General features: G+C 53.4%; 7 protein-coding genes across 7 annotated transcripts; 4 read left to right on the top strand and 3 right to left on the bottom strand.

Moving 5' to 3' along the window:
- Positions 1-2,150: 2,150 nt before the first annotated feature.
- On the bottom strand, positions 2,151-2,444 carry MYCGRDRAFT_34938 (uncharacterized protein; the record flags this gene model as incomplete). The annotated part of the gene is made up of 1 exon (XM_003855881.1): positions 2,151-2,444. The coding sequence occupies one exon, from the start codon at positions 2,442-2,444 to the stop codon at positions 2,151-2,153; it is 294 nt and encodes a 97-aa protein (XP_003855929.1).
- Positions 2,445-2,829: 385 nt separating this feature from the next.
- MYCGRDRAFT_106817 (uncharacterized protein) lies at positions 2,830-3,407 on the top strand (the record flags this gene model as incomplete). Its single annotated transcript, XM_003857665.1, has 1 exon — positions 2,830-3,407. One exon carries the CDS (start codon positions 2,883-2,885, stop codon positions 3,405-3,407), a length of 525 nt encoding a protein of 174 aa, XP_003857713.1.
- Positions 3,408-11,131: 7,724 nt separating this feature from the next.
- Positions 11,132-11,587, top strand: MYCGRDRAFT_65081 (uncharacterized protein; the record flags this gene model as incomplete). Its single annotated transcript, XM_003857666.1, has 1 exon — positions 11,132-11,587. The coding sequence occupies one exon, from the start codon at positions 11,201-11,203 to the stop codon at positions 11,585-11,587; it is 387 nt and encodes a 128-aa protein (XP_003857714.1).
- A 1,308-nt stretch (positions 11,588-12,895) lies between these two features.
- Positions 12,896-14,344, bottom strand: MYCGRDRAFT_31826 (uncharacterized protein; the record flags this gene model as incomplete). The annotated part of the gene is made up of 6 exons (XM_003855880.1): positions 12,896-12,986; positions 13,104-13,627; positions 13,680-13,763; positions 13,820-14,057; positions 14,135-14,181; positions 14,255-14,344. 6 exons carry the CDS (start codon positions 14,342-14,344, stop codon positions 12,896-12,898), a joined length of 1,074 nt encoding a protein of 357 aa, XP_003855928.1.
- Positions 14,345-14,826: 482 nt separating this feature from the next.
- MYCGRDRAFT_106814 (uncharacterized protein) lies at positions 14,827-16,061 on the bottom strand (the record flags this gene model as incomplete). The annotated part of the gene is made up of 2 exons (XM_003855879.1): positions 14,827-15,467; positions 15,525-16,061. The coding sequence occupies 2 exons, from the start codon at positions 15,712-15,714 to the stop codon at positions 14,827-14,829; spliced, it is 831 nt and encodes a 276-aa protein (XP_003855927.1).
- Positions 16,062-16,552: 491 nt separating this feature from the next.
- Positions 16,553-19,772, top strand: MYCGRDRAFT_98194 (uncharacterized protein; the record flags this gene model as incomplete). The annotated part of the gene is made up of 2 exons (XM_003857667.1): positions 16,553-16,821; positions 16,895-19,772. 2 exons carry the CDS (start codon positions 16,553-16,555, stop codon positions 19,770-19,772), a joined length of 3,147 nt encoding a protein of 1,048 aa, XP_003857715.1.
- Positions 19,773-23,502: 3,730 nt separating this feature from the next.
- On the top strand, positions 23,503-24,284 carry MYCGRDRAFT_88767 (uncharacterized protein; the record flags this gene model as incomplete). Its single annotated transcript, XM_003857668.1, has 2 exons — positions 23,503-23,905; positions 23,965-24,284. The coding sequence occupies 2 exons, from the start codon at positions 23,503-23,505 to the stop codon at positions 24,282-24,284; spliced, it is 723 nt and encodes a 240-aa protein (XP_003857716.1).
- Between the last annotated feature and the right edge of the window lie 1,136 nt (positions 24,285-25,420).

The following is a 25,420-nucleotide window of genomic DNA, read 5'->3' as shown; positions in this document are numbered from 1 at the left end:
GCCATTCGAGGCATAAAGATTTCTCCTTCTTCTCCAGACCCCTTCTTCTCCTTCTTTTCTTCTTCATATTCCTAACCTATTCTTAAGCAGCCTCATTGGTCTCCTTCGCTGGCAGCACTGATGAGGCGATCCACGACGAGGTTTGAAAGGCGTAAACTACGCTGCCACCGGTTCGGATACCTGGTGGTCTTATTGGAAACCGTGGCTTAACTCTTCGAGCGTCGGTTCGCCGGCGGCCACACACACACTTTTTCATCATGCTCTTTGCCATTGGCATGGGCCTGGAGAGGAGGGATCGTTCATCGAGAGGTTGCTAATGTTGTCGTTGTGGTTGTTGCAGGTCCCTGGTTCGACTGCGTCGCTGCGAGGCTTTTCGTCGCGTGAAGCAGTGAGGACTTGCAAAGCGGCGTCCATAGGTCGCCAGTGATGAACTCGTGATGTTCATAGCAGTTGTGGGCATCGTTAAGGGATGCTAGAAGCCGTTGTAGTGTCGTCCATGCAGTTGAGCGAGGGTATCTCTCTGCTCCGCTGTCAAGAATCTCGCGAGATCTCGTCTGACCATTTCCTAGGTCAGGCCATCGATCACCCCTCGTCCGCAGACGTTGGTCCACCCTACGATCGTTGCAGACGGTACATGACTTCGTATGATCGGTGAGCAGAAGGCACATCACGTTGTGGCCGCTCGGCTGGGACCTCAATTCGAGGCGACACCATTAGGCAAGTACCAACTCGCGGCTCCAACTCGTTCCCTAGCCCAGGGCTTCCACGACCCAACACCCTCTTGCACGATAACAGAGACCCCACCAAGCTAGAACATCCACGAGATGACGATGCCCTCGATGCTCACGAACGCTGCCCGGGACCATGCCATATCCAACGAGCAACCGACAGCTTCACAGTCCCGCGCGATGTCAGATTGGGTCATGTTCAGAAGACGAACGTACGATCCAGCGAGAAGCTTCGTCGAGACCGCGTAGCATGAGCAGCAAAGAGCATGGACATAACAAGAGATTGTGAAGAACAGTCACTTCGACCGCCGTGAGCATGCATGTTTGCTGAACAGCAACAAGGAGCGGACACTTACAAGGAACGAACGGACGGCTCTCAGCGACTACAGCAGAGTCGTAGCATCCGCAGCATTGTCAAGAGATGGATGAAGAGGCACAATGAGGAGAAGATTTGCAGCTGACTGTCCAGGACGGCCCTGGCGACTGCCTCGTTGGCACCGTCAGCACGAGACAAAGGACAATCTCGATGGATAGCTGCGGAAGTTGTGGACTCACACTGCGGGATCACCGCGGTCGTGCCACCAACATGCTGAAGTACTTCGTGTCACCAAGCTGGTGCCGATCACGCTTGTGCTCTGGTACCAGATGGAGGAACATCTGCAAAGAAGCATTCGTTGTGCGGCTTTCCATGTATAGCACGCAACAGATTGCATAGCTCCGTGTATGCTTTTGCTGCCGACAGTTCATGAGGCCGACGGCAAGACGGCTCGACAAAAATGGCAGAGGGAGGCATGCGAAGGTTTATTGACGGCATATTAGAGACCAGGCACAGCGTACAGGTCAGGTTCCATCAGTGCGTAGCCAGTATACGAAGGGAGCGTTCGTCGCGCATCGACGATAGGTGTCCATTCCGATGCGTCCAGGTACATTCTTCTCCATGGACCGGCCTCAGGGCCAGGGAATGATGAAAAGCTGAAGACAGCAGCCAGAGCCGGTGAAATATGGCGTCAGGTACTGCGCTGGGTAGCCAGCGAGCGATGGCTTGAATTCTGGAGACAACATTGTCAGCTTTCAAACCATATCGATGTTCTGAGTGTGTCAAATGGGGCATTGAGGGTGTCGTTCAGAGGATTGGCTTTGTTGTTTCTGAAATCACGGTAACAGCTTGCGCTGCACTTAGATCATAAATAAAAGGAAAATAAACGTTCATCATTGTGCGTGGTGAAGAAGCTGAAGAAATATGTCGAAGGCTTACCGAAGATCTGTCCAGCTTCAGAGCCAGGATGCTCAACTTGCACAGATGTGCGTCCTTCATGGTCTCCGGAGACCGCAGTCGGCTGACACAGGCCAGTCTCGCGTCTTTGCTTTGGTCTGAAGGCTTTTTCGAGTGTGATGGGAGACTGTTGTCCTTGTGCCGGCATCTCAGCCCGCGCTGACAGGCGGGATGATCGCAACCTCATCGCCCTCTTTTATGATCAGGCCAGCGTCACCCTTGCCAGTCTCCTCTTCAACGTCGACGTAGTCCAGATTCACGGTAACAGCGCTACTGTCGAGTACCCTTGACTTGATGCCTGGGTACTGATTGTCGAGCATGTCGAAGAGCTTCGCGATTGGTAGAGGTGCTTGGAAGAAGTCGTGCTCTTTGCGGCTGTATGAGGTCGAAGCGGCGAAATAGAGGAGCGTGAAATGCCCAGCGGGCGGCTTCGTGGCGGTCATGGCGTATGTATACTATGGACTGTTAGCACAGTTCACTCGTTCGAGCCACGCAGAAGTGCGGTTTTGTCCAAAAGTCAGAAATGTTAGATTGTAGCTACAGATCGCCCCAAAGGAGCTTGTCAGGTAATACATGCTATCTTTTGAAGCATCATACGAAGATATAAAGCAGGAGTTGTAGACTTACTGTAAAGTACCCGCTGATGTTGAAAGTGGAAAGTGAGGTTGATGGGTGAGGTTGATGAGTGAGTGAAAAGCTGCAATTTCGGCGGGAGGTGAGAAGTGAGGCACGTCGGAGCTCAGTCCGCTTCTATTGCTCGCATTGACTTTCACATGGGAGGCATCCATCACCATTGACACAGACATTCGTTCACGCACTTCCTCTTTCTGCCCTGACTAGAAAGCACCCACCGCTCATTGCGAGCAGCAAATACCGACACGATGGTCTCCACAAAGCCAACTCCACACACCTGGACATTACGGTTCAAGCACAACCGCAGCACGATACTTCTGGAAGTCGACCCTCTACAGACATTGCTTTCCGTCCGCGCCGATCTCCTGCAAGCCCTCCAAGAGAGCAACCCGAATGGCGAGCTCAACAAGCAAAAGATCCCGTCGAATCCCGAAGCTATCGTTCTCGGCCGTGCGGTCGATCGCAACAACCTCAAGCTAGGCTTTGAAACCATCAAAAAGGACACGAGTGAGCCAGATCCGAAGGGTAAGGGCAAGGCTGCAGTCACGGGCGGCGGGAAGAGCAGAACTGTGGGTGCCGATGTGATGGACTGTCCGCAGGGTGCCGGGTTGAAGAATGCAGATGTGGTAGTGTTCAAATTCAAGACTGGCAACGAGGACCACGATGTGGACGAGCTTCAGGCGGAAGAATGGGATGTCGTCATACCTACGATGGAAGACACTTACGGAGATGACGAGGTGCAGGATGAGGGCGTGAGCTTGGAGCAAGGTTGAGAAGTTGACGGAGGCAACCACCCTCTCGCCAGAAGCACGAGGTGAAGCTGCATATTCGAGCCGTCACGGCAAACAGGCGAGTCGTGAGTATCCGCGCCAAGCGAACGTTGTTCAAGGAATTGGGAGGAGTGAGCTGATGGTTCAATAGTGTCTACTTGACAGACCGGCTTGATGTGCGTTCTTTGACATGCGAGACGTTGCAGTCCTACCATGTCATCGCGAACGATTGAAGATCGAAAGTCACGAAGGAGCCTCCCTCCCATTGTCAAAGGACTCATTACGATCCGAGGGACTTGGACTCCAATGACTTCGATCAGCCTCATTCCCTGGTCCTGCTCTTTCACGCAAACGATCCACGGACTTACGATGTATGCAGCTCTACTAGCATCAATCCAAGCAACTTAACGAAAACCCCTCCTCTTATGCCCTGTCATGATTCCGAGGCGTCAATGATTCATGGCTCGTATTGGTGCGTACAAAGCGGTCGAGCTACTTCTCTTGTCTGGTGAGACATCCATTGCAGCAAATATCTGTCTTCCTTCCGAGCCAAATGTCTTGACGAGCAATTGTCTCAGGCAAAACAGTTGCTTTAGACGACTCTGAAGCTATCTGAACATGAGACACCCCGTTGTCTCTGGTTGCCATGCCGGCTGGCTTTCCTGGAAACGAAATGATATATGAAGGCGGGAAGAGTCCGCTGATCCGACCACGACGCCGAACGACCATTACCTGTCTTCGAACATCCGCGTTGACATCCGATCGAGAGGCGTCCAACACAACCACACACGACCCGCATCGCAGCCTACCCGGTACCACGTACTCACACTCAACATGCCGACAACAATCTACCGATACACCTGCGGACATGCCCGCACCACAATCGAGCGTACCTGCTCCTGTTTCTACGAACGAACACTCCACATCGACTACCCTTACGAGTCTTACTATTCGCAATCTCGCGCCTATCCAGGGACCCCCGCCGCAATGCTCGAGAGCATGGACAGAGCGAGGCATGCCCGACTTGCAGGAAGATCGTATGTGCCGGTCAATCCCTCTACTTGTCGCCATGTCCTTATCGTCAACCGCAGCTACGAGTATAGCGACTGTCGCCGGGAAATTGCGAGACGAATTGAGATGCAGATTCTGGCAAGGAGGTATGGTCGCGATCGGTTCCGAGGTGGATCGTGGTGGATTGGGAGTGGGGGATGGGCGAGAAGGTACTGACAGTGTCTGTTCCACGATCGTGCGTTGCTTGACAAGCCTCATACACCGGAGCGTCCAAGCCAAACACGCATCCAATGCTTGGCAGTCCAGGAAGTGCGCTTTGTCTTCCAGGGCGACTGCTCCGGGTGAACATGATAAAGGGGCATGCATGATGCTCGAAGACAACGCCGCATGGATTTGTCTCTCTACAGAATATTACGACACAATACAGGTTGTGCAAGGAAAGAGAAGGGTGTCATCATGTGAAGACCCGGCTGGTGACTTCCGTACATTCACCTACCATTTAACGGGTATGAGTCCGTGCGCTTCATGAGCCCCGTTGGCTTTCCTAGCTGCTAATTCAATTCGATCTTTCGCGACAGAGCATCAACTCTTCTTGAACCACCCGACAATCACCTCTCTGCACTTTGACTCCGGAACTCATCATCGACCCTGCGCACCGCCGGAAGCGCATCATGGCATCTCGAGCTTCGATGCGCCTACGCGCACTCGCGAAACCAACATCCAGATTTTCATCCTCAAAAACCACTGGCGGCAAGACAGTGTCGCTCGAATGCGAACGCAAATTCATCCCATCCCACAGTGTCCGCGATTTCCTCGAATCCAATGCAAAGACCTCATCGCCAAACGTAGTCATCCACGACAAGGTACCATCCGTTCTCACATCCGTCATCTCGCTGCGCCGCTTACCTTGAGATCTGCAGTACTTTGACTACCAAGACCTGATGAAGAAGCAAAGCCTCTACATCCGTCTGCGCAGCGAGTACACTCCATCCACCAGTGACTCAAAGACGCAGTGGGAGGCGAAGGTTCGTGTTGGAGGCAGTCAAATCAACTCACAGTCCGAGGAAGTTGTTGGCGCAGTCGAGGTTGTCAAGGCTGTTCAAGCGCACCACAGCGAATTCAGCATGGAGATCTTGCGCAAGCTTCCTGTCAAGGCGGATCTGACTACGCATCGCGAGGCCTGGAACATGCAGTCGAAGTCCATTCCCGAGGGTGCAAAAATGCAGATCGTTCTCGACACCTGCAGCTTCAACTACCGTCCATCTTCGCTCAAGGATGGCATCGACTCGACCCACGTTGTCGCCGAGATTGAGCTCACCAAAGATCTCTGCTTCGCTGAAGGCATGGAGGAGAGCGAGATTGAAGCTGAGAAGAAGCAAGAGATGGCGGCTCTGAGCACGGCTCTCGAAGACTACAGTTGGGCACATTGGGCACATGCTCGGCAGTATCAAGGGAATCAAAAGCCGATTGGCAAGTTGACTGCCTACTTTACGTGGAAGTCCAAGATCGAGGAGAAGGAGAAGGCCAGCAATCCTGAACAACTCGGCACTCCAAACAATGCTCCTAGCAACATGACCGACATGAATCCACCACTTCGCAAAGAACGAGACTGGAAGCACGAGAGCGAGCTCAAGGAGATCGAGCGCGACGTCGAGGCCTCCCTGCAGAAAATGAAGGTGCTCAAAAGAATGATAGCGTCAACGCGAGTCCATTCCTGGCTCAACCGGCGTGCTTTGAAACCGAAGCAGTCCTAGCAGTACGATGATGAGATTTGATGATCACTAGAACTAAGGACTGCAGTGAGGATGCTGTCGTGCAAAATTGGTGCCAATGGTTGTAACGGCACGGGAAAACTTCACTTTGAAAAGGAGACTTGGCGTTGTGCAAAGCATCAGAACGACGCCGTGTACCACCGCGGGTTTGACGTGAGGTTGTGCGTCTGGGCATTGTAAGCGTCATTTTGTCTTCCTATTCATGCTAGAGACAATTGCGAATCGAAAAGGGTTTCCTTGAATACATTTCATTTGCGTCTCGTCCAGCAAGTGCACAGTGTCATAAAGCGCCCGGTCCACCCGGCTCTTTGATCGACTCTGGGTGTTGTGTCTCCTGCGCAAGATCGAGCTCGCTCGATGAGGTGGCCCAGCGAGCGAACATGCTGCCCATCTCTTTCTTCAAACTTATGCTTTCGCTCTCCAACTTTTGGGAAAGCGAAGCAGTCCCGACTTCATTCTCGAGGCCCTCGAAGTGCCAGGCTTCTGAGGCTGGTCGTCTGGGTCTTTCATGACCACATCTCCTGCCCTTGATCGACCAGTAAAGTCGCCATAGAAGAAATCGACGAGTCTCCAAGAGCCGAGCACAATCTTCCAGCCAGAGCAGAAAGCGAGAACGTGACAGTGTGGACCATGCCCGGCGGCGCATCTATACGAAGTGAACTTCATGCACCATTCCTTGCACCATTCCTTGCATCTCCCGCCCTCATTGCTGCGTCGATTCCTGAGGAAGTCGATGCTAACGATGAAGTCACTACAACAGTCGCCAGGACGGAGAAATGCTGCCCATGACCACATCAGTCCTCAACCAATACTATCACATCACAAGGAGCAAAGCTAACTACATTCACGACGTGGGCACAATGCGGCTCAGTATGGTATGTGAACTTTGAAGACTTTCATATCGTTCAGGTATCATTCACGGCAGCCTTCGCAGTGTCATTCTCGTCAGTTGAAACATCAGATACTTTATTTCCGAACCATACACATCTTTCTCCACAAACAGCATGGCGTTTCCCAGAGACGTTCGATTCCACGCCATGCCGGGGCAGAGACTTGGCCAAATACCTCCGCCTGTCAGAGCCAACACAGCAAGGCAGGAGTATCAAGGCAGGAGCGCGCGTAATTCTCGTGTTGAGAAGGACTATGCAACCGTCAAGGACCTCGCGGCAGGTGGTATGTCCATGGCTATCACCTTGGTCGAGAGAAAGACCACCAAGACGCTCTACGTTCGGAAGACGATCGAGATAGTCAAGGATTACGAAAGTAGAGTCCGTGCCGAGATTCGTACGTATAATCAAAATTTGTCGCTCACGGGAACCATCTTTGCTCTCCTGCAGTCTCTTGCTGTCCGTGCGTCGCCTATTGTGGCGGAAACATGCTGATGTTGTCGTGTTTTTAGGGGTCCTTGAACGGATCAGCAAGGACAGGACCAGGACCAATATCAACAAGATGGTCGAATATGACCTCCATCACAAGGAGGGCTTCTGCCACTTAGTCCTCGACTACTGCGATGGAGGCAACCTGCACCAGAAGATCAACGAGACCCACGCTCAGGGCCACGTATTCACAGAAAGTTACGTATGGAACGTGTTGGCTGCCGGCTGCAGCGCCCTCATGTTCCTACATGTCGGTCTCACAGACCCCAGCCAAAGGCGAGATCCAAGCTGGGACTCGATCCTGCACCTAGACATCAAACCCGCCAATGTTTTCTTGGACAGCCATGGTGGTCGTGGTCATCTGCCCCGAGTCGTTCTCGGCGACTTCGGATGCGCAGTGCAAGCCAGTGACATCCTCCGCAAGATCGAGCCGAGCATGACACGGCCAGGCTCCACTCCCGGCTGGTGTCCACCAGAAGAGAGCTTTGTAACGTACGGGGTTCATACAGATCTCTGGCTTCTCGGTGCCTTGATTCAGGTCACTTGCATGCTGGACATGGCGCCACACCCGGCTCGCCTTGAGGGTGACTCGCCTTGCACTTCAGCATACAGCCGAGACCTCAATAGCCTTGTGAGTGGACTGGTAGTGCCAGAGCCGAGGCGCCGAACGATGGCGCATCGTATCGTTGGTCAGGCCGAACAAGGGCTTCGGGATGCTTTGTCTCGGAAAGAATGACAATGCGAGTCTGGGTGGTGGGATGCCTCTGGTACTGTCCGCGACGGTTTGTTAGCGAAATATAGCTCCTTTGTTTTGGATCCCATTCAAGGCATTGCAAACATTTCCCAAGTTCGCTTTACTCATATCAGTGAACTTCCGCTGGGTTCAAGCTCCTTGTCCCTCTCCTTCCTACGATTTGCTGTATATCCTCTCGATTGCAATAGTTGAATAGACCGTTGCCACACCGGGTTACCATGATAGCGCATATCGCAGAAGGCCGCGCCTTATATCCAGAATGCTAATGAGGCAGCGGACCTGTCTACCTCAGGTTCTTCGAAGGCGCTAAGGAGTGCAAGTGAATGTACGCCTCAATTCACGACACATTCGGCTTCCTTGATTGTGGGAGTTAGCATGCCTTCTTATACCCTTAACTTACCTCGCACTTTCTCATTTACCTTCCTTCAATCTTCCCCTCCCATTTCTTTTAGCCAAGCATACCATCAACACCTTCGAGGCAACCAACCTCTGCGCCTTACCCCTATCGTCCTCTTCGGCAGTGTTCATCCAGCTGGGAAGCGTAAGCAGCCATGCCTTGGGGCAGACGATTCGGCCCTGATGATGGGCTGCAAATGTCAGGAGGTCCACGAGATCCGCATTCATTCCTCCGAGCACCACGTCAAGCTTTCGACTCGCTGTTCAACCGTCAATCTCGGCGCCCATCTGCGCGAGCATCACATATCCCCGCCAACGATCGCGAGCGACTCCACCATCTCGAACACGAAACCCACCATCCTCATCAACCGGGTTGGCGCGAGCGGAACGCGCAGCCAGGATATGCGCAAGAGGCTCGTCAATCTGGCCGCGGGCGCTCAACACACGCAGCCTTCGATCACACCCCTCAACATACTCGCCGCGATCAGTCGCTGCATCCTGGTTTTGACCGTGGCGATCGGCAATCTCGTCGCGACGAGAGCTTTCACCCTAGATTTGGAGGCGAGTCCAGCCGCCCTCATTCGCACCGGCAGCAGAGTTCGAGTCGCCCACCATCCGAAGGATCTGTAAGACGGCTCAGACGTGGTTCCAATGGACACATCCGCTTCGAGACACCCTCGGAGACCGCCCGTTACTTTCGTCGACGTTCTACACACGTCCACTTCGAGGAGCCCTTGGAGCGCACCCAGCCGTTCCGCCCTCGGAGCCACTCTGAAGCACCAGATATTGGACGCGGTGGCCTGAACGCAGAAGGTTTTGCTGAAGAGCCGCAACGCCGCCAGTCCATGCGCAATGCCCACACTGACGCGCGCTTCAACGCAAACTTCGCACGTCAACCAGAGCCTCAGGCCATGCCCCGTCGTCGTCAGAGCTTTGGCGGAGAAGGCACGGGGTTCGGTCGCCGGCACCAGTCTGAGTTCACTCCGCGACAAGCCCCGGCTCAAAGCTTTCGTGATCCGGGCGCATTCAACACTCCAAGAGGATTCTCCCGATCCGAGGGACCTCGCAGAAACACGACGCGCGGCCAGGGCATCATGAGCAAGTACAGCAAGGTGAAGTCGCTTGCCCATGGCGGGATGTCAACAGCGGTCAACGTGGTGCAGGACCGATCTACCGGAAAAGTCTTCGTTCAGAAGTGTATACGAGTCCGCCAACCTAAGCAGATGAAGCGGTTCCGAGCCGAGCTCAACACCTTGCAGCGCATCCAGAAGTACGGAGGATCCATCAATCTCAACAACCTCATCGAATTCGAAGCCTCTTCGCGGTCGCCAGAAGCCATTCTAATTCTGGAATACTGCGATCGTGGCTCCTTGGAGGACATGATGAACTCTGCTGCGACCATGGGCAGGCCTCTGCCGGAAGCTCAGGCATGGAACATCCTGCTAGGCGTCGGCATGGCGCTCGGATTTCTTCACAAGGGAGTCAGCAGGCAAGGTCAAATTCCGAATTGGGACATGACCTTCCATCTAGATCTCAGACCCTGCAACATCTTTCTATCATCAAGAGGCGGCCAGTATGGATTTCCTCGAGTCGTCTTGGCAGACTTTGGCTGTGCTGTCAAGGCTTCCGAAGTCATTCGTGGAAAAGAGGATTCCTTCTTTCAGCCATGCGGATCATCCTTCTGGTACCCTCCGGAAGGCCTTGGACAGACACTGATCCCGCATTACGGCGTCAAGACCGATGTCTGGATGCTCGGCGCCACCGTTCACACCTTCTGTGGACTTCTGAAGATTCCCAACAGACTAGTGCTCAACTCGGCAGTTCCGTGCGGTCTGCTCTACAGCGCGAGCTTGAATCGGTCCGTTGCGCACCTATCGCACCGTGTCTCGGCATACAGACCTGCACCAGAGGCCATTGTCGCCACTGCGAGTGTGGAGTTCCGGAGAGCTGTGATGAGGGGATGAGCGTGTGAGACCTACGATTTGGGCATACGGCAGGCAAGATCATGTTGTCACGACATGGCGGTCCGGGATCCGGGTATTCAGTGAGCTGTGGGTGCTCTTTGAGTCTTTTTTTGTGGTGATTTTGGCCAGTCCTTGCTTACGGTGTCTTGCGGTTTGTTGGAGCGTCTGCAGATATGTTGTAGCATTATTGTTAGACTCACAATGTCAGCACAGCATCATAACGGACGTAGTACCTCTCACGGATGGAGCTTGATATCGAAGTCGGAGGTCTGTCGGGAAGTGAGGTTGAAGAGATCTGCTTTGATGTGTGAATTGATGACTGTTCCATGAATGTCACATCGGCGAGCTCCGCACTGCTTCAAATATCAACTCGACGCTTCGTGCCGACGTTATCAGCTCGCCAGACCTCGCAAGGCCGTCGTCCTAACTCTGCGTTCAATCCATGACCGTCAACAGAGAGACGGTAGTACGCTCATCACCAGCAGCAAGACTCACCTCCGTATCCGCGCACCTCAAACCAACCATGTCCTCCCGACCCTTCATCACATGCCACGTCCTCGACACGATCACAGGCAAACCCGGGCCCAACATCGCAGTCAAGCTCAAGCTCGTATCGCCAGCGCACCTCACAACCGCTCACTGGAATGCCACGACCAACAGCGACGGCCGAGTCACGGGCTGGACATCCCCCGCAGACATTAATGAAGTGGTCAAGAGCGCGAAAGGGACCTTGGCCGATGGAGAGCAGATGGTCTGGAGCTTGACCTTCGAGACGGAGGCGTACTTTGGGAAGGGCAATACGTTCTGGCCGGAGGTCGAGCTGCGATTCGCGGCGAAGAAGGAGGAAGAGCATTATCATGTGCCGCTTTTGCTGGGACCGTGGAGTTATACTACGTATCGGGGATCGTGAGTGGTCAGAAGCAGGCCTGACAGACGAGCGGAGTGAGACCCCGCTGCTGCTCGTCCACGGCTGTAGACTTGCTTCAATGCTCGGAACGCTCATCGCAGCTGTTGCGAGCCCGGAGCTTTTTCCGTCGTTCGTCGCGGCTCAAGCACGGCAATCGCTTTCGGGGTCTGAGTGCGAGACGTCCAAGCGCTAGCTCTCACTGGATCACAACACAACTGTGATTTTTGCTGAGCAGGCGCAAATGTGAGCCTCTTCGGGCGACCTCCGTTCGAGCAGGCCTTTGACCTGGGGCCCGGTCTGGGCACTCTAATGGGCTCTATGCCACGCGGTGTGGATTGAAGATACCACTGGTCATCACCTAGCGGGATCGTTTGTACGAAGCGCTCTGCAGTTCGTACGGCCGGAAGATGTCTCACTAAAAGATGGAAGATCTACGGCCCGCTGGGACCCGATGTCTCTGAAGATTGACTGATTGTGGTGGATTGAATACATAGTTCTTCCATTTTCCTCTTCACTGTCACCATTCGCATCCTCTTTGAACGTCCAAAACGACATCCTAGAACGGCATCAGAGCACTTAGTACCGCAAAACAGGAGCCATGCAATCGTCGCAGTTGTCCGCCATCCTCTCGTTAGCTTCGGCTGCGCTCGCGGCTGTGAGTGCTTCTTTGCTAGAATCATCTCTATTCTCATCCTAACAATGTATAGTTCTGCAACCAAGAGGCAGGCGGAGGCTACTGTCAATTCGGGCCAGGAACACGCATCGGCACAACGCTTCCGTGCTACAATGTAGGCAACTTCACCACCTTTCACATGATACGATACGTGTCGACGCTCACACTACTGACTTTTGAACGTAGCCCTACGTGTGCACCGAGAATGGCAATCCCTGCTTTTTGAATACTGATATCAAGGCCGGAAAACGTACTGCGAAGTGCACGTAGAGTTGTTGCGAGGCGGCCGGTTGCAATGCAATGCCTGGAGCAGGCACAGGATCGAGCAGCATTGTCGAGCAGTGTTTTGACACATTCGTGGGCGCGGCCATGCCGACATTGGAGAGACAATTCCTCCGACCGACGGGGGTAGGTAGTGATCAGGCAGCTCCCAGCTTGCAAGGTGGGCACAACAAGGTTGTCAATACGAACTGATGGTGCTCTGGAGAAATTGAAGGCGGTGGAACAGAAATAGAATATGGCGATAACCTTGATGGCACGACCAAGACTCCACGCCTCGATTTTCAGACCTGCACATTCGCTTCTCTCCAATAGCACACGATCGATTTCGACAATCCAAGAATGATCTACATGGACTTCTAGTTGCACAGCGAGATTCTGTACCTCGCCTTACCCTCCTCCATATCCACAATCGCCTTGTTCGCATCCTTCATTGGGTACTTGTTGATCCTAAAAAACATGGTCAGCTGTGCTTGCACAACGAGGCGTCGATACACAAGAAGACCTGGCGTAGCCTGAGAGCCGGTCTCGGACCACGCTGCAGGCCATTCACGCTTCAGGACTTACCATGGCTTGATCTGCTTGTCCGCCGCCAACTGCAACATCTCCTCAATCTGCGCCGGGGACCCAATCATGGAACCACCAAACTTGACGCCCTTGGCAATGAACGCGAAAGCAGTCATGTCAGGCAGCTTATCCTCCGGTGCACCGACCATGATAAAAGTCCCCTTCACCTTCAACAACTGCAAATAACGCATCAACGGCATCTTCGGCGACGAAACCGTGCAGACGATCAAGTCCAGAGATCGAGCGTTCTTCTTGTGCCAATCCTTGTCCTCCTCGGTGGCGATGTACTGGTCCGCTCCCATCTTGAGCACATCCTCGCGCTTGTCGCCCCTGCGAGAGATGCCGACGACACGGTCTGCGCCAAGGGCCTTTGCGAAGAGCACTCCGAAGTGGCCTAAGCCTCCTACGCCGACGATGCCGACTTTCTTGCCGGGTCCGCAGTTGTTGTTCTTCAGGGGGCTGTAGACTGTGATTCCACCGCAGAGCATGGGAGCGGCGTCTGAGCTGGAGATCGAGTCGGGGATCTTGGAGAGTCAGTACGATACTCCTCCTGTTGTGAGAACACTTAATACTCACCTTGAAGACGAAGTGTGATGGACAGCGATGGTAGTTCGCATATCCGCCATACGACATGGAGCCATCGGGATACTTGTCCGCGAACTGAGGACGATGTTAGCAAGCCGCTCTCGGCCACTGAAGGGAGACTTCTGACCCACAGTGTTGACACTCTTGGTACAGTGCTGCTCCAGACCAGAAGAGCATTCCTCGCAGTCAGGCTTCAAGCAAGAGCTGTTCTGAGCACCGACACCCACACGATCACCAACTTTGATGCCCTTCTCGGCTTTGGAGCCCACGCGGACGGCCTTGCCGACGATCTCGTGGCCAACGCAGACAGGATATGGAGTTGCTCCCCATCCAGATCTCAAGGTGTGGATGTCTGAGCCGCAGATACCGCTGTCAGAGGTCAGTCATTATCGAACGAGCAGACGACGATACGTGAACAACTCGGGCTGTGCTTCGGACGTTCTCACCAGCATTCAATCTCGATGTCGACGTCTGCGTCTTCGAAAGGCTTCGGCTAATGATCGAAGGGTACGGTGTCAGCTACGATCGAGGAGAGCATCGATGTAGACTGAGATGTGCGAGGTTACCTGGAAGCCCTGCCAGACCATCTTGCCTTGCGCCGATTCTTTGTCAAGGCCCATCCATCCTTCGAACTTGTAGTCTTGTTGTGCCGCCATTGTGAGAGTCGTTGTGTCTGTCAATCGAACGGAGCCGACTTGAGAGACAGCAGTAGGACAACAAAGGACAAAGGTGTCAATTTGTCTTCTTTCTGGCAAACAGTGCAGTCAAGGTAAAGGTCTAGGCGTGTGGTTGATCGATGATGTTCGCTGCTCTATCAGCCTGATAACGCCGTTTATCGCCGTGCTGAGTCGTGGGGTGAAAGTCGTCCAGCCGAAGTCGCCTCGGCTTGCACGGCGCAGGACGTATATGGACTCAGCTCCGTTCATGACGTGGTTCTCCGGTTGTTGATGTGGCGCGAATGATATTGGTCTGGTTGGGAGGTCTGGTTGGGACGATTCATGAGGAGAGTGAACGAATATTTTCCACCCCATTGTGAACAGAAAGTGAACAACAATCGATCGTTTCATTAGCATTCATGACTTCAAGTGTACTCATGAACCGCAAGACACTGCTTCCGACCGTTCTCGTGTGTTCCCTCTCAGGCATGCACATGGACTAGCCTAGGAGCTTCATTCGAGATACTCAGAGACGCCAAAGCCCCATCCAATGCCACACGTTCCGCAGAGCCTTCGCTGGCCTCTCTTTCCCTCAAGCACCTTCCCCAAACAAGTCGCTTGTTGGCCTCCTCGACCTTTCGTCTGAGAGCCGTAACAAGGGGCATGTCCTTCTTGACCCACGCATCAATCTCGATGGTCTCAAGACTGGGCACTTGCTCCAATATGCCCGAGAGCAGGTCGATGCAGAACCACTTGTATGTGTCCTCCGTAGCTCCTCTTCCACGAAAGCCGTTGAACACGGTGTCGCTCGGATCTGTCTGGACCAGTATCTTCATGTTACGAAGGTTCGTGCAGTCCATCAGACCCAGTGCAGGCTTCACATTTTGACATTTTGGAGGCCGACTCCATCCTGGCCCGAGTCGCAGCTCGATCGTATTGACGACTTGTCTGTACCTCGCGGGCAGACGTGTAAGCAATGGCTTCTTCGTCTCGAAGAATCGACCGTGGAATGGGAAGAGGCGGAGTGGCTGGGCGTAGAAGACTCGGTAGGCTTCTTCGTGCATTCGGCGACTGACGAGGAATAGGGCGAGGCGAGGGTGGATCACGCGATAGTTCATGGGGTCTGTATTGGTTTGGTCAGTTATGTGTTCAAGAGCACGCATGTGAGAAAGGAGCTTACCCAGATCCACCGGCTCCGGCATTAGCAGAAGATCCTCATATATGCGCACTCTGAGCTCCGCAGGTAGATCGAAGAACCGGAATCGCTGCCGTGGAGCAGATGGCGAAGCCGCTCTGGACGGAAGACGCGAGGACATGGCCGAGGAGACCACACTCGTGGCGCCTGACGCTGATTTGCGTGCCTTTGGCATGCTTGCTGTGGAAGTGTTCGCAGAGGACGTTCGTATGGGTAGTAGTGTTGCTCGTTTTCACTGCAGCACTATCCGCTCAGTGTTGTGGTACGTCAATGGTATCCGTGAAGGAGGCCATCATGCTCGCGTGACCCGCGGGGCGTCTATGCAGCCATCGTGCGGACGATGGATGCGACGGCGGGGAATGAGTGGTGGTTGGTAGGCCTGAATGAGGAGATGCTGGCGAAGAGGCACATGGAGTAGCTGTAGTGGAAGATGGTCGTTGGCGAGGTGTGTGGCAAGCACTGGGGTGAGGTAAGCTTGCGTGTGCCGGAAGCAGCGAGGAAAGCGGAGTAAGTCGACGTCGAGGTAGAGGTACTTTCGAGGTGAGTATGAGAGTGGTGGAGTGGAGGGGAAGAGGACAATGGAAACAAGGTTACGGACTATGTACGGGGTCACCTGATTCTCCTCCATCACATGCAATCGTGGTCTGCGTGGATTGTTGCAGTCTTACGGGAGGCAATTGGTCAACGCAACTTGTGCTATAATCGCTTCTTGGAGACTGAGTCTTCGCTCTGCCCAGCAATTTCAAGATGCCCTTCACCGCCTGGATGGACATCTCATAATATTTCTGCTACTGGGGGTAACTTTCATGGTTGAGAGAAGAAGAAAGAGAAGATCAGCTCGTCGTCGAATTCAAGTGTAGGCCAGAAATGCACGGGCCTTTCGAGGGTTGCCCCTGTCCTTCGGAATTCGTGAGCACGGCATGAGTTGGCCAAACATTTACTACTTCACTTCACCAACAAACGACGACACTTCTTCTTCGTCGAAGCTCACAGCGAACAGATGCGCCCGGACCATGGCCTCATTCGCGATCGAGGTTCCTGGTGAGGCGAATCCTTTGACCGAGAGCAGCATCGTCCGCACGCTGCAATCCGCTTCGTCTTCCAATCAGAACCAAATACAGTCCGGAACGAAGCAACTCCAACAATGGGAAAAGTCGCAAAAGTACTACTGTCACCTACAAAGCGCATATCTTGATCCGAGACTGCCCGCCGAGGTCCGATATTTGGCCATCATCCAATTGAAGAACGGCATCGACAAGTACTGGCGGAAGACTGCAACAAAGTAAGGACTGCAATCGATCTCATTTCTTGGTCTCTCCAAAATCTTTAAGCTTGAGCTGATCTTGTGCTCATAGCGCTGTGTCGAAAGATGACAAAAACGTCATTCGATCCCGCTTGGCGGAAGGAGTGCTGAACGAACATGACCAACGTCTGGCCCTCCAAAATGCTCTGGTTATCGCTAAGATCGCACGCTACGAGTATCCTCAGGAGTGGCCAGATGCGCTCTCAGGCTTCGTTGGGATTATAAGATCACCGAACACGCAGCCTTTGCAGCTCAGTCGTGCGCTGCTCACCTTGCTTCACATCACGAAAGAACTCTCGACCGCCAGACTACAGCAGAGCCGTCGATATCTCCAAGCAGCCACACCTGAGATCGTTGCGGTGGTTGGAGAACGCTATGCTGCAATCGTGGAGAGGTGGCGGAATGGACCCAATCACGATGATATGACCCAAAGTCTCCTTGCCATCAAATTACTTCGACGGCTGCTCATATCTGGATACGAGAACCCCAATCGAGACAGCACTGTGGCTTCTTTTTGGACGCTGTCGTTGGAACATCTTGGCTCGTTCATCCCACTTCTCGCCGATACGACGCTGCAGAGCTCCCAGGACATGCACCAGCTTTTGGGCAAGCACATTGTTCAGCTCGCAAAATTGCATCACGAAATGTCAAAAACACATCCTGCAGCACTGGTCCTCCTTCCGGGCTCCCTTGAGCTAATCTCGTCTTACTGGAGCTTTGTCAAGGACTTTGCAAGTTTATTTGGTTCGAAGGAAGCCGCTTTGGCCGCGATTGCCAATCCTGACGGACAGCACTCTCTGGAGGAGGAGAAGACATTCCAGGAGAAGATTGCCCTCAAAGGTCTACTCATCGTACGAGCATGTGTCAAGATGGTTCACAATCCCACACAGACATTCAAATACCGCACTGCGGAAGACAAAGAAGAGAAAGCTCGAGCGACTGAAATCATTCGACAGACCATGCTCACTGACGACTTTGTCCGCGAAGCAATGGATGTGCTTGTTACCAGGTTTTTCATTTTCCGAGCTCGCGACCTACACGAATGGCACGAGGAGCCCGAAGAGTGGGAAAAGCGCGAAGACGGTGATGGCGAAGATTGGGAGTTCTCCGTTCGATCATGCTCTGAGAAGCTCTTTCTCGACCTTGCAATCAACTACAAAGAAGTCATCACACAACCATTGCTCGGCGTGTTCTACTCGGTTGCCAGCCCCGACAACGAGGACCTCATCTTCAAGGACTCGGTATATACAGCCATTGGATTGGCCGCATCGGTAATTCACCAACAGCTTGACTTCGATGCCTTCATTCGGGACGTTCTTGTGGCTGAAGTGCAGAAAAGCACAAAAGGGTACTACATCATTCGACGCCGTGCCGCGATCCTCCTCGGCCAGTGGATCACTGTGAAGGTCGCACAGGAAAGCAGACCACTGGTGTATCAGATCTTCCAGCATCTGCTGAATGCTGATGATCCTCTCAACGACCAAGTGGTGAGGGTGTCTGCCGGCAGGCAATTACTCAACATCGCCAACGACTGGGATTTTCAGGTCGAACAATTCTTACCATATGCACAAACAATCCTCACGCAGCTCATGCAACTCATCGAGCAAGTCGAGCTGACCGAGACGAAGATGGCCCTACTCTCCACCATAAGTGTATTAGTGGAGCGGCTGGACTCAAATATCACTCCATTCGCCGAGCGGATCGTCGCACTCTTGCCGCCGCTCTGGGAACAAGCTGGTGACGAGCATCTCATGCAGCAGTCAATCTTGACAATACTTGCTCGTCTTGTCAACGCAATGCGCGCGGATTCTCTGCCAATGCACTCGATGGTGTTCCCCATCATCGAAGGCGCTGTTCAACCTGGATCAGAGTCCTTCGTCTACCTCCTCGAGGATGCCATGGACTTGTGGGGCGCCATCGTAGTGCAGACGCCTGTCGAATCGGTCTCACCACAACTAATCAACCTCGTACAGCACCTCTTCCCGATTTATGAGATCGGCTCCGAGAGTCTGCGTAGGACGTTGGAGATCACCGAATCATACCTCATTCTCGCACCGCAATACATGCTCTCGGAACCTGTCCGGAGCAGACTAATCGTTGCACTCGCAGATCTGCTCGGATCACTCAAGCCCGATGCCAACGGCCTGGTATGCAATCTCGTCGAGATGATGCTGCGCATTTCTCAGAAATCCGACGTCGCCTCCACACTGCCACTCGGGGACTTCAATGACGCCTCCGCAGCTCTTGTTGTCGACCTTGCCCGCACACCTGACTCTGCCGGTGACGTTGGCTTCATGTCCAAACTCTTGCGCGCTCTCCGCGGCTCATGGCAAGCTCACTGTATTACCGGACCGCTCGCCAAAGACGCTCCCGTGGACGGCATTGTTGAAACAGACTACTTCGCCATCTTCGCCCGCGCCATCCTCGGCTCTCTCGACGCATTCCTGTACGTATGCAGAGAATCGTCAAATGGAGAGGACCTCGGCGCAACAATGAAGTGGCTGCTTGAAGAATGGTTCTCTCACTTCGAAAACATTGGCGATCCGTCGCGGCGGAAATTGATGTGCATGGCCTTGACCAAACTTCTCGAAACGAATCAGCCTTTCATCCTCCTCAGCTTGCAGTCGCTGATGTCGATGTGGACGGACGTCATCAGCGAGCTCCGCGAAGACGCAGCGGACGTCACGGGCGACTCGCTGGTGTACACGAGCAACGGCGCAGGGGAAGCGGCTGAGTCGCCGGAAGATGCCAGGAGGCGAGTGTTGACGGAGGTGGATGTCGTGCACTCGGTCAATCTGCCGGAGTTCATTAAGCATTACTTGCAGGGTGCAATTGCCGCGAGTGGTGGGCATGAGCAGTTCCAGGCGGGATGGTTGGTCAACGTCGATAAGGAGGTTGTGAAGGGCTTTTCGGAGCTGGGGATTATTTGATCGGGTGGTGATGGAGAATGCATGCAGCTGGCTGAGGTACGTCTACTTGAGAGAAGATGACAGTGCTGCTGATTGGCTTTACGTAGGCTTTACGTAGGCTGCACACACACCACCTGGCAGGTGAATGTGCACCATCTAGAGTTGATGGGAACTTCATCCGAGTCTCCTCCCCAGCATGTCCCAATTCAAAACGTCTTCCAGCGCTGTCTCCGCCTTCAGACCGTAATCAGCTCGTTGTGCGTATTGCTGTAGAATTGTGGAATATACTAAAGTGAATACACAGGAAAGAACAGATGAGGAAGTCAAGACATGATCTGGAACTGCTGCTTTCTGTGCTTCCATGTGGCGCTTGCAACTCAGCCGACACTTACAGCGATCGAAGTCCCTCTTGCTAACGATACGTACGAGGCCTACAGTGCAGTGGTTGCTCTGATCGAGGCGGTCCAGCTGTCGTGAAGGAGATGGCTGCACCATCGCGGATGTTGGGTCATTTGCAGTATGCGCCGTGGCGAAGATCCTCAGTACCAGCCGAGGAGAAGTCACAGAGTTTGCTCTCTGGCTGGTGAGGAACCAAGGCCGGCGAGGGAACGGCGCAGTGAGGGATGCTGAAATGACTGCCCCTGTCACGGACTGTTCCCGAAGTGTGAAAAGCTGGATCTTGGTCCAGCTGGCATGTGAATACGCACGCACCTATACAACACATCGAAAACTTCCACCTCCTTCTTGCTGCGCACTCCGATTCAAAACATCTTCCACAACATCATATCAGATTCGTCAGCGGGCAACGGACGACGACCAGGTGTCCGGCAGCCATCCGGCACACACAGCAATACGCCCAAGACCTCAATGCACCGTACCAAACAGGCCAACCCAGCGGGCGGAGTTCAGCATCTTCAGAGCGCGCTTCTGACTCCAGACACTCATGAAGCGCATTCAGACCTTGATTTGGCCTCTGAGAGCTGCCAGCTGCCACCGACATGGCATTTGACACCAACGTCGGAGACGACAAGCCAGAAGTGACCGAGGAAAGAACGGTCAAGCAGCCAGTCGACAAGAATTTGGGAGCGCCACTCCGACAGTACTCGAACGAGGCAAGGGTATACCATTGCAGGTACGCTGCAGTAAGTTAAAGTAGACATGGAAACTTGCGCTACTAAGTGTATCCACTAACCATACGCCAGCTGTCAGAGGCCCACGACTTGGGCCAATACAATATCTGCCGCGAAGGCAACCTCGATCTCCTTACCGAGCTAAATCTACCTCTGTACACCCGTGTGCAAGTTCTTCAGATGGTCTCGAATCTGATGCATCCTTTGATGGCGGAGTGTTTCTTAGATGATGCGGCTCCTATACTGGCGAACATAGACAATACACTGTACCCGGTACAGTTACTTACTCAAGACCCCGAGATGATGCTGGCGGATATCCGAACCTGGCGTAGGGAAAGGGGGCTTATCGGGGAGGACCTCGAGGCGGTCGAGGCGGAAGGACTGGATGCGGGAGACGACAAGCAGCTATCAGCTGTTAAGTAGCATTTGAACCGTACGATTTTGGGGCATGATCTGTCAAGGGCTCGCGCAAGAGTTGAAAAATATGTTGGTGCTCCCAAAAGGTCGTCGTGAGCGAAGAGCAGGTTGAAGAGATAGAGTCTGCACATCAACGTGGTCATTAATTAGTAGCGCTCATCGCCGACAGAATGGGAAGACTGCTTTCAGGCACGATCGAGGACGAAACGAGGGAGATACGTATTTTGGAATCCGAATAGGCTGCCCCCAGCGCCAAATCCCTCGACTCGGGGACTAATTTGAATAGATTTGAGCACAGTATCAAACGGGACATTAAACGGGACATTAAACGGGACATTAAACGGGACATTGAACGGGACATTGAACGGAATCTTGTAGGGTAACCCTGACGTTCTGACCCTGCCGTTCTAGCTTGTGACCCTGCCGTTGCTGCTTGTGTAAAAGTAAGATACGCCCGGCGGTATACAGTGTACGCGTGAATGCAGCACCAAGCCGCTTGTAAATTTGAGCGACCAATTAGACGCGAGTAGCGGCCAAACCAGTTTTTGGCTGACCACCTGCAACTTTATATTGCGCTGCGCGCAATTATTGGACAGGCCACATGCTAAAAACACCTCAGGTCGGAGGTGAAAGCACTTAGTCAGCGGCGCTGGGCAAATGTCGAGTACGTCTAAGGTAGTTGCTCGTCAAGCATCCTCATCCCCCTTTCCATCAGCCCTCGAAACCCGTCAAGAGCACTCTGCACCTTTTCAAGTATTCTCTTATCTTACCTTCGTGTCTCCGCTCGAACTGCACGATCAGGCCAACGAAGCGAAACCTGTGGAATGAAAATTGCGCGGAACCATGGGGAATTAGCCGCCAGAACTCGTACTGAAACGACGAGAAAGGCTCTATCGGTATGCATTTCCCTCCTCTCGCTTGCATTTATCTAGACGAAGTGCGCTCCAGTAGCTTGGTTTGTGCAGTTTAAGCGGAAGAAACAAAGTATCAATAGGTGAGATCCGACTACTCTCCAGCGAGCTCATGCAACCCGCTGCTACTGCTTCAAATGTCTCGCCGAGCGCACATGTACGATCTCCTGCTTTAGATACATAGTCCAAGCTATTCGGGTGAAAGACGCGCGGTGCACTTCGAGCGGTACCACGGAGAGAGAACTACGAATCGTCAAGGGAAGAGAGAGTTGTAAGCCTCAGGCAAGTCAGAAGAATAATAATAATACCTCCGTTCTCCCGCTCGAATGGCTCGACCCCGGCCATCGAGCGAGACTTGTACGGTGGAAGTTGCACGAAGAGTCGGGGAGTTGAAACCCTGTTGGGGGTTTGACTCCCAGCTGTCGTCGCTTTAGATGGGATCGTCTGAGCCGGAGCACGGAGGTGACAGGACGCAGACACAAGCACGGGCCGGCGTAGTATATGGAACGGAGGGCGAGTTTGATTAGAACACTTGGCACCAGCGGTATATATTCTCGCTTTTCGGCAGCCCGATTCTTCTTCCTTTTCTTCTCCTCTTTTTTCCTTCTTATACTTGCATGCCTCCCCCAAAACCCCCCTCACACTTTGCCTTTACTAACATCTTCTCAGACCTTCTCAAGAACCACTGAGCTCATGAATTCGGGGGTTCCAAGAGAAAGTCCTGCATTGCACAGCGCGGAGACGGTCTCTTGTCATTCTCCTTCGGGTAAGCTGAAGAAACATTCCCCGTTTGAGCCTCGCTAACTTGTCCACAGGGGCGTGTTTGGGGGAATTTTTGATACCCACAATGCCATTTGGCACATCCTTTTCATCAGTTTCTGAGTCCTTGAGGCTTGGAGTTGGAGAAGAGTTTTCATCGAAGATATTGATTGTGTGTGTCGATGCATGTTCAGATGGTCGCGTGCCTGGTCGTTACTCCCCATCGGTTTCTAGTGTATCTGAGTGGAGATGGTGGTGGTGGTGGTGGTGATTTTGTGTTGTCTTCTCAAGTGAAGCCAGACCTGTACTTCCAGATTCAAGGAGCCACACCGTCGCACGCTTGTCTACCTGTAGGATCATTATCCATGTGAGATAGTGTGTGCTACGACGGGTGCCGCACGAGCTATCGTCAGCCGCGATCTCGCTATCCACCGAAGTGGTAGGCGAGACAGCATTTCCATCAAGCATCATCCGATTGCCATCAAGCCACGTCCATTCCAACGACCTGCATCGACAATTTCATCATCATTGACAATGGCACATATCATAATCACAGGCGCCACAGGAACAAGCGGTTCCGCCGTGCTCGTGCACGCTCTCGCCTCACCAGCAGTTCAGCGCATCACAATTCTATCCCGCCGACCTGTCGCTCTGGCAGCTTCACAGCCAAAGGCAAAGGTCATCATCCACAAAGACTATGCGCAGTATCCGCCTGAGCTACTCGCACAACTCGGTGGAGCGACGGCCTGCATCTGGGCACAAGGCATATCGAGTCGTGGCATGCAGGAGAAAGAATACAGCGAGATCACGGTTGACTACCCTCTGGCGGCGGCGAAGACTTTTGCAGGACTGGGAGAGAAGATGAACTTTGTTCATGTTTCTGGTGAAGGAGCCAATATGTCTGGAACGGGACCTTTCATGTTCGGGAGGGTGAAAGGTGAGTACCGTAGGGAAAGGATGGGCAAGTGAATGACATAGCTGACTATCGACTACCAGGTCGAGCAGAGTCCGCATTGCTAGAAGAGCAGAAGTCGTCACAGTCGCTGCGAGTCTACAACGTGCGACCGGCGACCATTGCTCCTCAAGGAAAGTACACAGCAGATCGAGACCTCAGCATGCAGGACAGGGTTGTGGCTCCCGTCGCTTGGGCACTGGACAAGGTGTGGAAGAACGCAGTGATACCGGCTGACAAGCTGGCGGCTGTGCTGGTAGATTTAGCACTTAGTGATGGCGAGCCTCTGCCTGCCGGCGGTGGTATTGAGGCTGAAGGGCGCCTGGTCAGGAACAGCGCTGTCAGAAGACTTGCTGGCATGTGATGAGGGTGCGGGACGAGAATGGCCACAGCGTTGAGTCCGACGACAATGTGGTCATCGTCTGAACATAATATCTCAACTCAATGGACGTGGCAGATCCATGGCCATACATCGCTCAATTCGAATGATCCAAATTATACTCGATAGGATATTTCAGATGCATGTTCCAGCTAAATACAACTCAAACTATGTAGCCAATCATTCAGGCGTAGACCAGAGTATCACGTCCTCGCCGTTTGATCCAATAATGCTGCGATTCTGCCTTGATCAATGACCAAAGCGACAGTCCGCCGCCCCAATGAAAAGCTTGCTTGCGCCCGAGCTCTGATGATGGAGCAGCGTTTCAACCTGCCGATGCCCGTCCATGTTCCTTCATATAATCAATCATCAATCTACCCCAAATGAGACCATACGCTCAATGAAGTATCCATCAATCGTGCAAATCATACAAACCTCCAAGTGCCAGGTGCAAAGAGCATTCAGTCGTCCCAATAAATCCTCCATTCAGAAGTCTCGTACCATCATCCACCACCTTACAAGAACGTAGTCGTCTCCCTGCTCTGCATCAAACCTGGCATGCCATCGTCCATCGGCCAGCTACCCTCAGTCATGAGTGATGGCGTCGGTGTGTTCGGATCGAGATGTCCTCCAAGCTCCGGATCGGAAGTGCCAAAGAATCCACCATGAGAGTAGTCGATAGGGAGGAACTCATAACTCTGCATCGGCGCTGGAGCCTTCGACTGGTTATCGTACATGACTTGCATCTGCGTCGGCGGCGTCTGACCAACAGACATCGCAACAGGGTATGAAGCCGGCTCGTCCAGACCGACAAAGTATGGTGAGGAGGTGTGCGGACTGGAAGACTGCATCGCCGGCGAGGCAGAGTTGGAGTGCGCCGAGTACGGACTGTATGTCTGGCCATTGTAATTGCGCTCGGAGCGACGGTAGGGAGCTGGGACGCTGTGGGCGTTGCGGTGCTGCTGTCGCATACGAGTTGCATCACGGGTGGCACGACCTCCTTTCCGACCTGACTCTTGACGCTTCGGAGCTGGAGTGGCAGAGCGGCGCTCGATCTTGCGCTTCGGGTCTTTGCGGTAGCGGGTAGTGGAGATGACGCCGCGTTTGAGAGCGTCGTCGGT

This window comes from Zymoseptoria tritici, chromosome 1 (assembly GCF_000219625.1).
Source record: "Zymoseptoria tritici IPO323 chromosome 1, whole genome shotgun sequence".
NCBI classification, from domain to species: Eukaryota; Fungi; Ascomycota; class Dothideomycetes; order Mycosphaerellales; family Mycosphaerellaceae; genus Zymoseptoria; species Zymoseptoria tritici.
The sequence above is the reverse complement of the archived record's forward strand: the minus strand, read 5'-3'. Positions and strand labels throughout refer to the sequence as shown.